We start from the raw sequence: 12883 nt of genomic DNA, 5'->3' as shown, positions 1-12883 counted from the left end.
AAGAAACGAAAATGTTGTTTTCTGGCTTTTCTTATTTTTCTTCTTGTTCTTTTTTATTTTAAAATCACCACGCCAGTCGTGTGTTGTTGCTTTGTGTGTTCATGTGCTCCTGTTCGTATGCTGTTATGCTACTTACGCTCATCTGAGTATGTATCCACACTAATTTTATGATAGATGATGAACAACAAGCGGCGGCAGAGTTGAAAACTGACACGCGTGTCAGGCTGCGTCTGATAAACATATCTGATTCAGGATTCTCACTGGAACCACTGGATATCAAACGCCCCCTATCTTTTATACCTTATATTCAAGAAAAATGACTTTTCCCCATTTTTAAACAGTTAATCAAATATTACCGATACGATGGTGCATGCAATTCGCAAATGTAAAAACTGTATTATTATTAGAACATTGCATTGCTTTTACACTACATTTAATATTACTGTATTTGAGACGTTATGCTAATTTTCTGAATTCAGTGTCAATTTATTTTTCATTTTTAGAATGAAATTTTAATACTTTATAAAATTGCCATGATATGTTGACACATGACAAACAACATGTCGACGATCAATAACAACCACCGTTGGCATGTAATGCTCCTTTTTATATTATGTTCAATAAAATTTCCCATCTTATCCAGAAATAAGGGCCATAACAATAACCCGCGAAGAGTAATTTCAAATTTTACGACCGATACTTTCATTTACCGCTGAAAGCAATTTGTCAAAAAGTAGATTGAAATAAATTGCAAATTAAAGCCTGAAACATGAAGAGAAGATATTATTGCATTTTTTAGATTGCAATTCGACCGAATTATCTTGTACTAGAAGATATTTTAATTTTCTTGTTGTTCCGTCGACATCCGGATTCTTGTGTTTGTTGTTTAAGATTGTCTGTTCAATTCTGAGCATAATTTTCAAACGGTTTTTGCCCAGCGGTTGTTATAAATGTTGGTTCGGTTGAAAAAATTTCCCCTTCTGCGTGCATCGTTGTCTCGTTTTTAAAAATCGATTCCACAAATTTGCTAAAAGCCCAAACGCTTGCTTGCTCGAATACAACGACAAATCATCCCCCTTCAGCTTCGACTTGGAAGGGGGAACGAACGCTGTGATAACTTGAATCACTTGAAATGATCTGGAAATTTTTTTCTTGATTTTGACATTTTTAATAATTCCTAATTTATGCTTGCAGTTTTTGATTATTTTTTGTTCAAAAATGCCAAATCTGAATCACAGATGAAACATGTTCCATTCAACTTTAAAATCTTTTGTGATATATGCATAAGCAACGAACAATAAATGTTTCCATTATCATCGTTTGGACATTTTTCTCATAACAGCCTACAGTTGGCGTTTTGTTTAACCGACGTCGAAGTGGAATTGTGAAATTCGATTTTATGCAAATTTAAGTGTTTAAAAATTCAGCGCTTGTTTGCTGAATTGATGTGACGTTGATTCTGTTTAATATGTTTAATTGTGCTGTTGCAAAGAATAAGAAAAAAGGACCCAGCAGAATTTTGTCATTTAAATTAGAAGTTATTGTTAGAAGAATTGTGACAATTGAAATTGAATACAAATGAATACCCAGTGCGAAACGAACCGCTCAAGGCTTTGACCTGAAATTTTAAATATGCAACAAATCCCCAAGTCGAAGCGCTAATCGATCATTTTAGCATTGCACCACAAAGTGGAAAATAATAATAATAATCATAATTGCACGCAATGATTGATGAAACGGTAAGCGATCGATTATTCATTTGCATCTACTTTATCAAAGGTTTTATTTTGTTTTTTTTCTCTCTTTAAGGCAGCTTTTGCTCTGCTTTTGTCTTTGTTGGCATCGTTGAGTTGCTGCTGCTGTTCGGCAAGCCAAACTGGTAAAACTCTTTTGACCAAAGCACTTTTTAAACATTTTTAAACATCTCTCGGTGCTTGATCGTCTGTTATATATTATATTGTAAAATTATTTTAATAAATTATCGATATTATTATCAGATATTTCTCTATTTTTTGTCGATGAATTTCAGTGTAATTGTACTACTGACTTATTTGAATTTATTTTTTAGAATTTAATTGTTCCTACGTATCCGATGGAAAGTATTCGCATCCTGATCATCCATGTTCACCAGTATTTTACCACTGCTTTCAACAAGTGACTACTGTAATGAAATGTCCTGATCCTTTGTATTTCGATGTTTTACAAGAAACTTGCTTACCCCGGAAAGAAGTGCAAGCTTGTTTCAATGAATGTGAGTAATACAGTAACGAAATTTTCAAACATGAAAAATGCAATACATTTTGGCAGCGGTGAATTATTTTTCAGCTATTCCTAAAGAAAGTGCACTTGACTGCAAAATTTTAGCGGATGGTCAATATCCTGACGTTGCTCTTAATTGTTCAAGAAAATATTACAAATGTTTAGCAGGCGTGGCCACCTCCTTTACATGTCCAGGAGAATATTTGTATTATGATGCAGAAAAGAAGCAGTGTGTACCTTATACGGAAATTGAAGAATGTTCATCATTGTGTATGCATTCAGTTTGTATTTTTTTGTCGTAAATTTTCTTTACTAATATTTGAACTTTTAATTTTTTCTAGCTATATCAGTAGATTGTACGAAGCTGCTGAGCAGTGATGCTAAGCGTCATTCGATTGCTGACAATGCATGCTCACAATTTTTTATTAATTGTGAAAATAATAATTTCGGGAAAATTGCAAAATGCCAAGATGGTTTATTTTTCAATCCAACCAAAAAAAGTTGTGATTTGAATTCAAATATTGCAGTTTGCAATGTATCGTCACTCCATAGCAAAACCGATTATGCACATTCGACTGCTATTTCAAATTTCAGTAAGTGCAGTCAGCATTCACAGTAATTACAAATTAGCATATGGAAACAGGGACGAGCACGTGGAATAAATGCATATCTGTATTGTATAATAATGTAAATGATAAACCTTGATTTTCAGATTCTTATTCGACTTGTAGCAACATGACAAAAGGAATGAATCCTATTGCTCTGAATGTTTGTTCAAAGTTTTACATTTACTGCCAGCAGAACAGTACGCCAATATTAATGAAATGCTCATATGAATTTTATTTTGATTCTGATCAGAATCGTTGCGTTCATAAAAAGGTATCGAAAATTTGCAACATTTGGTCAGGCTACAAAAATGAAACTGAACAATCTTTTATTAGTAAGCTTCATACATATTAAAATTATTATTAGCAAAATTTTTGTTTTTACATTATGTATAAAATATTTTTGTTTTCTAATACTGTTGTTACAGTTTTGTTTTAATTATTACAATTAATGAAAGCAGAAAATCGAATACTATTTATTCTATGCATTGTTTTTAGATTTTCCAGTAAAATGTTCTGATCAAATGGTTGTTGGCAAGCATGCAATTTCTGATGACAGTTGTTCGCAGTTTTACATCGAATGTGAAAATGCTTCTGATTTTCCAATTGCAACTTTAAAAAAGTGCAAAGATACGTTATTGTTCGATCCAAAAAATAAAAATTGTGCTCGTGAAGAAAAAATAACTTCTTGTCAATTGGAACTTCGTTCTTCAACCACTGAACAAAGTTTTTACAGTGAAAATCAAACTGGTATGATTTGCTTTTTTTTCTTTTAAACTAATTACAAATTTTTGTAAATTGAAATATTTGTTTGTATAGATGAATTTGATTGTCATGGAATTGGAGATGGAAATTACAGTATTTCTGGAAAAGGATGTTTCAATTTCTATTATCAGTGTATTGATGAAGTTGCATTTAAATTATTCTGTTCGTCAGGATTGTATTTTGATCCGGTGTCGCGAATCTGTTCTCCGTATGAAAATATTGCTTACTGTAATCAAGAATCAAATTTACCATCTAAGATTAGTATGAAAGGTACTGTGTATGTTGTTTTCTTTTTGGTATGGAAATGATTTCCATTTTACAGCTAATTTTTTAGAAACAAATTTTTGTTCTCCTTTGGTAAATGAGAATTATCCTGATCCGATGCAAAATTGCAGTAGCAAATATTATACATGTTTTAATGGCTATTTGGTTCAACGTCACTGTGAATTTGGTAAATATTACGACGTCCAGTCAGACAAATGTGATTTGTTTCGAATGGTTCCTGCCTGCAGTCGTTTCGGACGGAGTAATAATTTGCGAATCCTGAGCACGGAAGCAACACCAACAACAGCATCATCAAATTCATTACCAACATTGTCATTTAATTGTGAAAATCTTCCTGATGGTAATTGGGCAGCAAGCGCATGTAAACCTTACTATTTCGCGTGTGTTGGTGGATTCTCTTTCATGCAGCCGTGCCCTCCGGGCACGTATTATGATCCTGACACTGATCAGTGTAACTACAAATCAGCTATTCCACTATGCGGAGAAATTGTAGAATGGATTTCAATTTCACCACTACATACTACTAATCAACCTGCTGCTACTGCTACTCCTGCTCCTACTATTATCACCGCTACTACTTCTACTACTACTACTACTACTACTGCTGCTGCTGCTGCTACGTCTGCTGCTACTAATTATATTTATTCCAGTGAGTATTTCGAAAGTTGGCTGTGCTAGAATTTTATGATTTCAATCCAACATATTTAATTTCATTCATTAATTTAGCTTTGTCGGTGGATTGCAAGAATTTGCCGAATGGCTATTATGCAGATCCAAGAAACAGTTGTTCGAAGATTTATTTCTTGTGCCACAATGGCAATGATTTTATGTTTTACTGTGTGGGAGCGAGATTGTTTTACGACCCCGACAACGGTATATGTGATGACAAAGCTCATGTGGTTGCTTGCGGAGGGTCATCAAGGGGAATTGCAGCTTCAACTTCACCATTCCACCAAGGTAGCACAGTGGAAACAACGCAACAGCCTACCCGAGCTCCAATCACGACATTGAAAACCACCCATTTGCCGAATGTCATTCGGACCCGAAAACTCACCAACCGAATAATAAATCCAACGCAATCTGCAACAGGCGAAGGGCGGCGGACAAGCTCGTCTTCAACTGCGACAACGAAAAGCATCAATATTCCAACACGAGCAATGATAAGAACAACCCAAAGGCCACCGGTGGTTAGAACGAGGAAAACGGTGCATCCTTGGCGAAGAATAACAACAATGAAGCCGACTCATTTGTCGTCGGTTGACTCATTTTCGACGATGGCGATGACGAAAACGACACCATCTCCGTTGATTACTGCTTCTGCGCATGCAAATACTTCACCTCGTGCTGTGGCGAAACCTCTTGTTGTTTCGGTGCCGGAAATTGGTCGAGTAACCAAAGCACCGTTCGGTTCCAATCAGCAGACAAAACAAACGAACTCTGTACAATCGCAACACTCGTTCAGCTTTAGAACGAAAACAAGCTTCCAAAATAGCGTATTCACCGGTCACAACAATACAGTTATCAGTAGGGGAAACAATTGGATTTCCATTTTCCAGAGGGAACTTTCAGCTGACGGAAGTGTAGAAAATTCAAGATATTTCCTCAGGACCAGGCAAAGAGCAAAGCCAGTTCGACTGGGAACCAGAAAGCCCAAGTACCAGGCGACAAGCGTCACGCAAGTTTAGCAACAATGAACAGCATAGCATTGTTCTTGCTTTTCTGAAATAACTATTTTATTTTTTTTAATTTAAAAATTACATTCTCAAGAAATATTTTTATTGAAATGAAAAAAAATTCCATTCTGAATGATTCGAGTAAATTATTTGGATTATGATTTTTTTGTTTTGTTTTTTTAGATGCAAGATAAAGAAGATTGATCTATGCTAATTTTAAAAATCTTCATTGCGAAAGTTATTTAAATGAAAATTCATCAAATTCATACAAAATATATATTGCTCACAATAACTCAATATCATATGTACCTATCTATCTAGATAATACAGTATGAAATTCAGTAAGTTTAAATTATCAGTCATCGTCATCGTTAAGTGTAAATTTTTGATTAATTATGATTTATTTATTTTATTCTTAGAATTTGTGACATCTCTGATGGGACTTTATAATATATTTCTTCGAAAAATCTTTTTACACTTCAAAGTGTAAATTAATTAATTTTTTTCGTGTAAAATAATTGAAAATTTAATTTATTATTCAGTCGATTGGATTATTGCTGTTAGACTACAACGTTTAAATTAATTATTATCTTAAAATAAAATGAAAAATTTTCAAACATACTAAATGCATTAGACTAAATCTTGATTTTACATTGAATACAGTATGAAGGTTCCGCCAGAGTGAGAATTGTATTATGCTCATTTGATTTGGTTGAATTGATGATTTGACTTATTTTACCGAAATAAAACTAATTGAATCCACTGTTTGCTGAATTGACAATTACACGGTTCAAACCCATGTCTGACGAAGGCGAACTGCGCGATTCTGACGAGGAACAGACCATTAGACCTGCAACGTCAGTACATCAGATGAACATATACGAGTTTAAGCGGGATCAGAGCAGTAGTGAGCGCTGTGAAAAGAAGTCCAGGAAACGTTCTGGCAAAACTGACAGGCACTTCACAAAGGAGAGAGTGAGCCATCACAGAAGAAGCGAAGCCAATGCCGGTAATTCGGAGGCAAAGCGCAAAAGTCGGATTGACTCTTCTCCAAGGAGAAGTTCACCAGCCGACAGTAAAATTAATCATGCTGTTCTTTCATATTTAAAGTGTATTTTTTTTGTTTTTGTTCAGAAAATATCACTCGTGGTCATGGAACAGATAGAAGAGGAAGTTCTAGAAAACGTGAAAGTCAGGGTCGGCTGATACGTGAACGTGAATCAAGAGATCGCAAATTGAACTCGGAAGGTCGTCATTCTCGGCATGAGTAACAGTTTATTCTTTTATTGATATATTACATGGACGCATTGTGATGAAACTAAATTAAAATTTCAGTTCCAAGGAAATGTATTACCACCATGCAGTTTCTGCATCAAGTCATAGGAGCAGAAAAGAAACATATAAAGGTAAGGTGAACTTTGCTGATTCATTGCAAACAGTCACCATTTTGTATAGTTAATCTACGATGCATTAATTAATGTTTGTAGTTAATTTTTGTAATTTATAATTATTACTTTCCTAATAAAAACGGTTGCAGTTTCATTTTGCTCGTTACTTGTTAAAAAATTCAGAATCTTTTGCTTTCATTATAAATCTTAGGGTTTTATATATTATGTGTATATTTTTTTTTGCAATTGTGAAATTGTTATTTTTATGAAAAGCATGTTCATTGTTGAAAAATAATATGAACGAGTAACCGTAATTTTAAAACATTGCAGTGTAAACAGTTTTGTTTAGAGTGAGTTACAGTATGCATTAATGTTTATGATTTAAGATGATTAATTGGAACTGTTGTTTTTAGTTTAAATTTTTTAAATGGTAATTTGCTTTTTGACTTAATTATGACTAATTAATATTTTAGCAGTACTAATGGGCAAATTTCTACCGATGGTAAATGAATATGAATGGGTTGTGTTTTGCATTCCTGTTATAAATTTTTCAAAACAAAGTTGATTAATTTTATTCAATAAAAAGTTATTTTGTTGTTTTGTATTAAAAAAATATTTAAAAGTTAGTTGACTAGTTAACTGTTTATCTAATATGGTTGATTGGAAAGTGGATATTTCCTTAAAAAAATAAGAGCATAGTTCATCATTTTGAACTGGTAGTATGTGGTGCAAAATTATGCAGAAGAGAGAGCAGTTGTTGTTTAAACTTTTGTTTTTTTCTTGTGTTCTGTTGATGCACTGTTTATGTTGTTTAAATATTAATTTAATTGTTTGAAAGTTCAGATGTGAAAAAGAGTGAAAGAAGAAGTTCTCGTCATCGTTCAAGATCACGACGAACTTCATCAACGTCGACGAATAGGCGAGTTTTATCAACTGAAGAAAAAGTTAAATATGTAGAAAATGTCGAGTCTGTTAAGAAGGACAGTAATCAGCAGAAAGAAAGTGTCCCTTCGAAAATTAAACGATATTCTTCTGTCAATATTCAAGCAGAAGTATGCTTTTCAGTATTCCATGCTTTCGGTGTTAGAATTGATTTATTATTTAGGTTCAACTGACTCCTGAAACATCGCCCATCATTCTCGGAGATGACCATGAAAGCATTGGCGAGTCATTGAACGAAGAGAAGATGCTTTTGCAAGTCTTGCCGACGAGCTCTGCAGATCAGCATACTGGATTAAGATCTATTTCTGGTGTGTAACATTGTTTTCTATCCGATTTCTGTAATTTCTGTATATATTATTATTGTTTAGCTAGGGAAGCGTTATCGGAAAGCGGTGAAGAAGCCGAAGCTGATGTTGCTCGTAGCCAATCTTCGAGTTCATTTGGAAGTATGTTTTTTAGTGTTCTGTTTGTTTGTTTGTTTTTTTTTTGCTTTCAGTCTTTTTTGAACTTGAACTGTATGATATTGTTCTAGGAAAACGTTCACATTCATTTTCTTCCAGTAAAAGCGCTGATGCTGAGAATGAAAATAACATTTTTGATGAATCGAAAACTGCAGATGTTGCTACGTCATCTAAAAATGGTTTTCTCAATGTCCCTTGTTTATTACATTTAGACGTTCTGTATTGGTGTTGTAATTTTTTTAAGATGATTCACCGTCGGATTCCATACAAAAATTGCCCGTATATTATCCTTCAATAATGGGATGTCGAAGTGTCGAAGAATATCATTGCTTGAATCGAATTGAAGAAGGTACATATGGGGTCGTTTACAGGGCGATGGAAAAGCGGACTGGTGAGAATGTGGAATATTTTTGATCAGTTGTGTCTTTTTTGTGTAATATTTTAATAATAATAATAATAATTAGGTGAGATAGTTGCGTTGAAGCGCTTGAAAATGGAAAAAGAGCGTGAAGGCTTTCCGATAACCTCGTTACGGGAAGTTAATATGCTGATGAAAGTTGGCAAACATCCGAACGTTGTGAATGTATTGGTAAGTGACCAACTGAATGATTGAAGAATATTAAAAATGGATGTCGATGCTATTTTTTGCAGGAAGTTGTCGTTGGTAGCAGTATGGACAAGATTTACTTGGTGATGGAATATGTTGAACATGATATGAAAAGCTTAATGGAAACTATGAAGCAGCCATTTTTAGTTGGTTTGTATATTTTGCTACATTTCACTATTCCATAACTCGTATGCTTTCGAATTTGTTCTTTCTGTTTGTTAAGGAGAAGTGAAAACGTTAACTAGACAATTGCTTAACGGTTTGTACCACTTGCATGACAATTGGATTTTGCATCGTGACTTGAAAACGTCCAATCTGCTGCTCAATCATATGGGAATTTTAAAGGTAAAAAAAGCAAAGTTTATGAAAGCAAAATATCTGTTTTTCCTATTTGATTTCAAATTATTGCATTATTTTATTTTATAGATTGGAGATTTTGGTTTATCAAGAGAATATGGTTCACCATTGCGTTCTTATACTCCAGTTGTTGTGACGCTTTGGTATCGCTCTCCTGAACTGTTGCTTGGAATAAAAGTAAATTATTCTCAAAAAGTAAATTTTATTGTTTTTGTAAATTTTAATTTGAGGAATATTCAACATCTATTGATGTATGGTCAGTTGGTTGCATTTTTGGTGAATTCCTAACGTTGAAACCTTTGTTTGCTGGAAAAAGTGAAATTGAACAAATGAACAAAATATTCAAAGTAAACAATTTCAATTTTGAATTATTTTTTGTTGGTGATAATATATGTTGTAGATGCTTGGCACTCCCAACGAAACAATATGGCCAGGTTACAGCAGTTTGCCTGGAGTGAAACGCATGACTTTTGCCGAATATCCTTTTAGTAGTTTGAGAAAACATTTTGGAGCAACACTTTCGGATAAGGGTTTCGATTTGATGAACAAGTATATGAAATTTGTTTAAATTATATCTATTTTGCATAACTGTTTAGATTAATTTTCAATTGTTTTCAAAATGAAAACAAAATATTTCATATAAAAACAGGCCAGTAGGTTAATGAAATTTGTATTTCAAATTAAGACTGTTGACGTATGATCCGAAGGCACGGATTTCCGCTTTGGATGCAATGGCTCATGAATGGTTTCACGAAGAACCTCGCCCTATACATCCATCGCAGTTTCCAACTTGGCCAGCGAAATCGCAAAATCGCATTCGTCATAATGTTTGTCCCAGACCACCAAGTGGGGGAAAAACATTCAAAGATGTTGTACGTTATTTATTTTTTTACTTTCATCAGGTATAGTTAGTTGCACACTTTTTTTTATTTTATTGTAATTTATAGAATGACGATACAAACAAAGAATTACTGGAGAAACTCAAAATTGCACCCAGTCAAAGCCGAGCTGCTGGATTCAACCTGAAATTTGATATGCCTAAGTTTTAAGCGATATTTTCGACATTAGCTTGTTTTTGTTTTTTGTAAGCTTTACTTATTTATTGTTTGCATTGTAAATGTAAATGAATAAATGTATGTAAAATTATTTATTGTTTTTTTTCTTTTTTATGATTTAGTAAAGTTTATTTTCTTGCCAAGCGCTGAACAAACTTGAGTCGAGTCAACAACGCCTGATATAGGTAAGATTGCACATCATAAATGTAGCCTATTTTTACTTTGTCTTACAGTAACTGTTGGTCTAGTAATATTTTTGTTATGTTTGTCATGCGCACGTTAGTGAAAATTTGTCAATCATAAATTATTGTTGCTTAAACATCGTTGGTTAGCGGTTTTACAGTATGAAAAACAATGATCTGGTAATCAAGTTCAAGTGGGCAGTAAAATAATGATAACTTTATATGCGATTAATTAATTTAAAAACTGCTTTATGGTTGTTGCCCTTTTAATGTGTAATGAAAATGTGCAGAAAATGTTGCAGAAAGCCAATTAATAACTGTAGAATAGACGAATGTGCAGTTTTTGCAATTGTATTTTCATTTATTTAAATATGGTTGGACTTAACGATTAACTTTATAATTGTATTTTGTTGTGATGATGTCGAACTGAAAAAAAAGTGGAAAAAACCATGGTTAGGCGGTTCATTTATATCATTTTGATTTGTTTTTCGAAGCTCATATCCATATCATTGTGATTTGATAAACTTTAGTGTAAACAAAATTGAAAAATCAAAATATTTTATTCTAATATGAACTCTTTCTGTTGCGAGAGACTTTTTGGTAGATTGTGAAATTATTTCATATCTTTTACTGGTTGTTTTTCATTTTGATTTTCATCTGTTTGTTCTTTTATCTATTTGCTACTGCCGCCAAGCCAAATGTGTTGTTTTCATTGCGTTTAGCCGCTTTCAGTTAAAAGCACTTTTTCACAATTTTGCTCTGTTTATTTATCATCGTTGAAACTGAAAGCACTTTGTCGCCAGATGTTCAGTTTGTTGAAGTTAAGCTTCTTTTTAGCAATTATGTTTTTGCTCTATTTTGCTTCTGTTGATATTAATGTTAAAAGCTGTGTTTGGAAAATGTGCAAAACATTTCGTGGTTTAAACAAAAAACAGGAAAATTCCATCTGTATATTAATTTTTTGCATTTGTTTTTATATTTTATTCAGCACATTATCATATGTAGAAACAAATATTGACGTGCTTAATGCAGTTAGTTGTTTGACAAAATTGTTCTTTAACTTTCTTAGAGGATGTAGAGAAAGCTTTTGTTTTCCGTTTTGCATTCTTAAAATCAATACAGTTTATTTATTTATTGTGTTAAAAAAATTATTGAAAATGAAATTGTGATTGACAGAATTTTCTTTTCGGTTCTTTTTCTTCAACCAAGTAACTAATTAATTGTCGACTAGAAAATTGCCATTATAAATATATGTAGATGATTTATTATTTCGACTGCCAAAAATTTGTTTCAACTGTTGTATTTTCATCCGTGAAATGATTCGTCATGTTTTTGAAAAAATTTCATCCACTTCCTGTTATGAACGAATAAGTTTGATGAAAATGGAAAAACGTGAAATTGAATCACCCATCCTCACTCAACCGTAATGAAAATTTTAAGAAGGGGATCTTAGTTTGTTAGCTTGTTTTTTATAGAAAATTTTTTTTCCATTTTAAAATGGGCAATTTGTGTTGCGAAAGTGATGAATGGTTTTTCAGATAACACGAGGCATTGCCAAAAAAAACACAAGCTATTTGTGGAAATTGTTTCTCTTTGATGCTTAACGGTGATTCATTCGTGTCTGATGATATTTTTTTTTGAACTTTAATGATTTTAACTACTAGTAGTTTCGGTTTAAAATTATTAAACTTCGTCTGAAATAATTGATTGTCGAATTTAATCGTTTATTTGTACAAGAGTTGCAGATTATCTACCGACAGACTTTTTATCCTTTCCAATGAGATTATTTATGTATTTGGTTGTTTGCTTTTCTCTTTTATGCAAATTATAATGGGAAATTTCAAAAAATTTTCACTTATCAATTGTAATTTTTTCATTATTGCATAATAAGTGAGGTGATTTTTTCTTCTTTTTTTTCTCTTACCTTTGCTTCTTCCATCTTTCGTGCTTGCTGTGAACAGTGAGTGGCATGTGAAAGAATGGCAGCGTTTTCATTATTGCTTTTTGCCATTATATTTGTTCCTCTTGAGATCCAATGACTGACCGGATGGTGCTTGTCAGAATCGATTGCAGTGTGCAAAAGATGATTTTTGACATTTCACGCTGAAAAATGCCAACTGCGAAACGCCAAGTGGAAAATTTTAAAATTTCCTTTTTCCCCTCCACCCATTTTTTGCAATTCAATTCACAAATTTTCACTACCTAAAAGTAGAATCAATCGTTTTCTTGACAATGTTGAAAACGTGTGTATGTGTGTATGTATGTATGTATGTATGTGCTAAGCAGCACAAGCGAGAAGCAACA

General features: G+C 33.0%; 3 protein-coding genes across 3 annotated transcripts; 2 read left to right on the top strand and 1 right to left on the bottom strand.

Moving 5' to 3' along the window:
- The first annotated feature begins 2281 nt into the window (after positions 1 to 2281).
- On the top strand, positions 2282 to 5642 carry Tsp_10994 (putative chitin binding Peritrophin-A domain protein). The gene is given in 10 exon segments (XM_003380971.1): positions 2282 to 2309; positions 2326 to 2540; positions 2787 to 2874; positions 2972 to 3064; positions 3372 to 3590; positions 3684 to 3899; positions 3964 to 4403; positions 4641 to 4827; positions 4848 to 5438; positions 5509 to 5642. 10 exon segments carry the CDS (start codon positions 2282 to 2284, stop codon positions 5640 to 5642), a joined length of 2211 nt encoding a protein of 736 aa, XP_003381019.1.
- A 743-nt stretch (positions 5643 to 6385) lies between these two features.
- Positions 6386 to 10547, top strand: Tsp_10993 (putative protein kinase domain protein). Its single transcript, XM_003380970.1, has 18 exons — positions 6386 to 6662; positions 6722 to 6854; positions 6923 to 6993; positions 7449 to 7535; positions 7819 to 8027; positions 8081 to 8225; positions 8286 to 8363; positions 8414 to 8557; positions 8623 to 8769; positions 8843 to 8967; positions 9030 to 9135; positions 9209 to 9330; positions 9412 to 9519; positions 9573 to 9689; positions 9743 to 9891; positions 10028 to 10214; positions 10290 to 10384; positions 10520 to 10547. The coding sequence occupies exons 1-18, from the start codon at positions 6386 to 6388 to the stop codon at positions 10545 to 10547; spliced, it is 2328 nt and encodes a 775-aa protein (XP_003381018.1).
- Positions 10548 to 12048: 1501 nt separating this feature from the next.
- Tsp_10992 (hypothetical protein) lies at positions 12049 to 12590 on the bottom strand. Its single transcript, XM_003380969.1, has 2 exons — positions 12504 to 12590; positions 12049 to 12273 (listed from the first exon to the last, which is right to left on the bottom strand). Exons 1-2 carry the CDS (start codon positions 12588 to 12590, stop codon positions 12049 to 12051), a joined length of 312 nt encoding a protein of 103 aa, XP_003381017.1.
- Positions 12591 to 12883: the final 293 nt, after the last annotated feature.

This window comes from Trichinella spiralis (genome assembly GCF_000181795.1).
Source record: "Trichinella spiralis strain ISS 195 chromosome Unknown Scfld2, whole genome shotgun sequence".
In the NCBI taxonomy this organism is placed as follows: domain Eukaryota; kingdom Metazoa; phylum Nematoda; class Enoplea; order Trichinellida; family Trichinellidae; genus Trichinella; species Trichinella spiralis.
The sequence above is the reverse complement of the archived record's forward strand: the minus strand, read 5'-3'. Positions and strand labels throughout refer to the sequence as shown.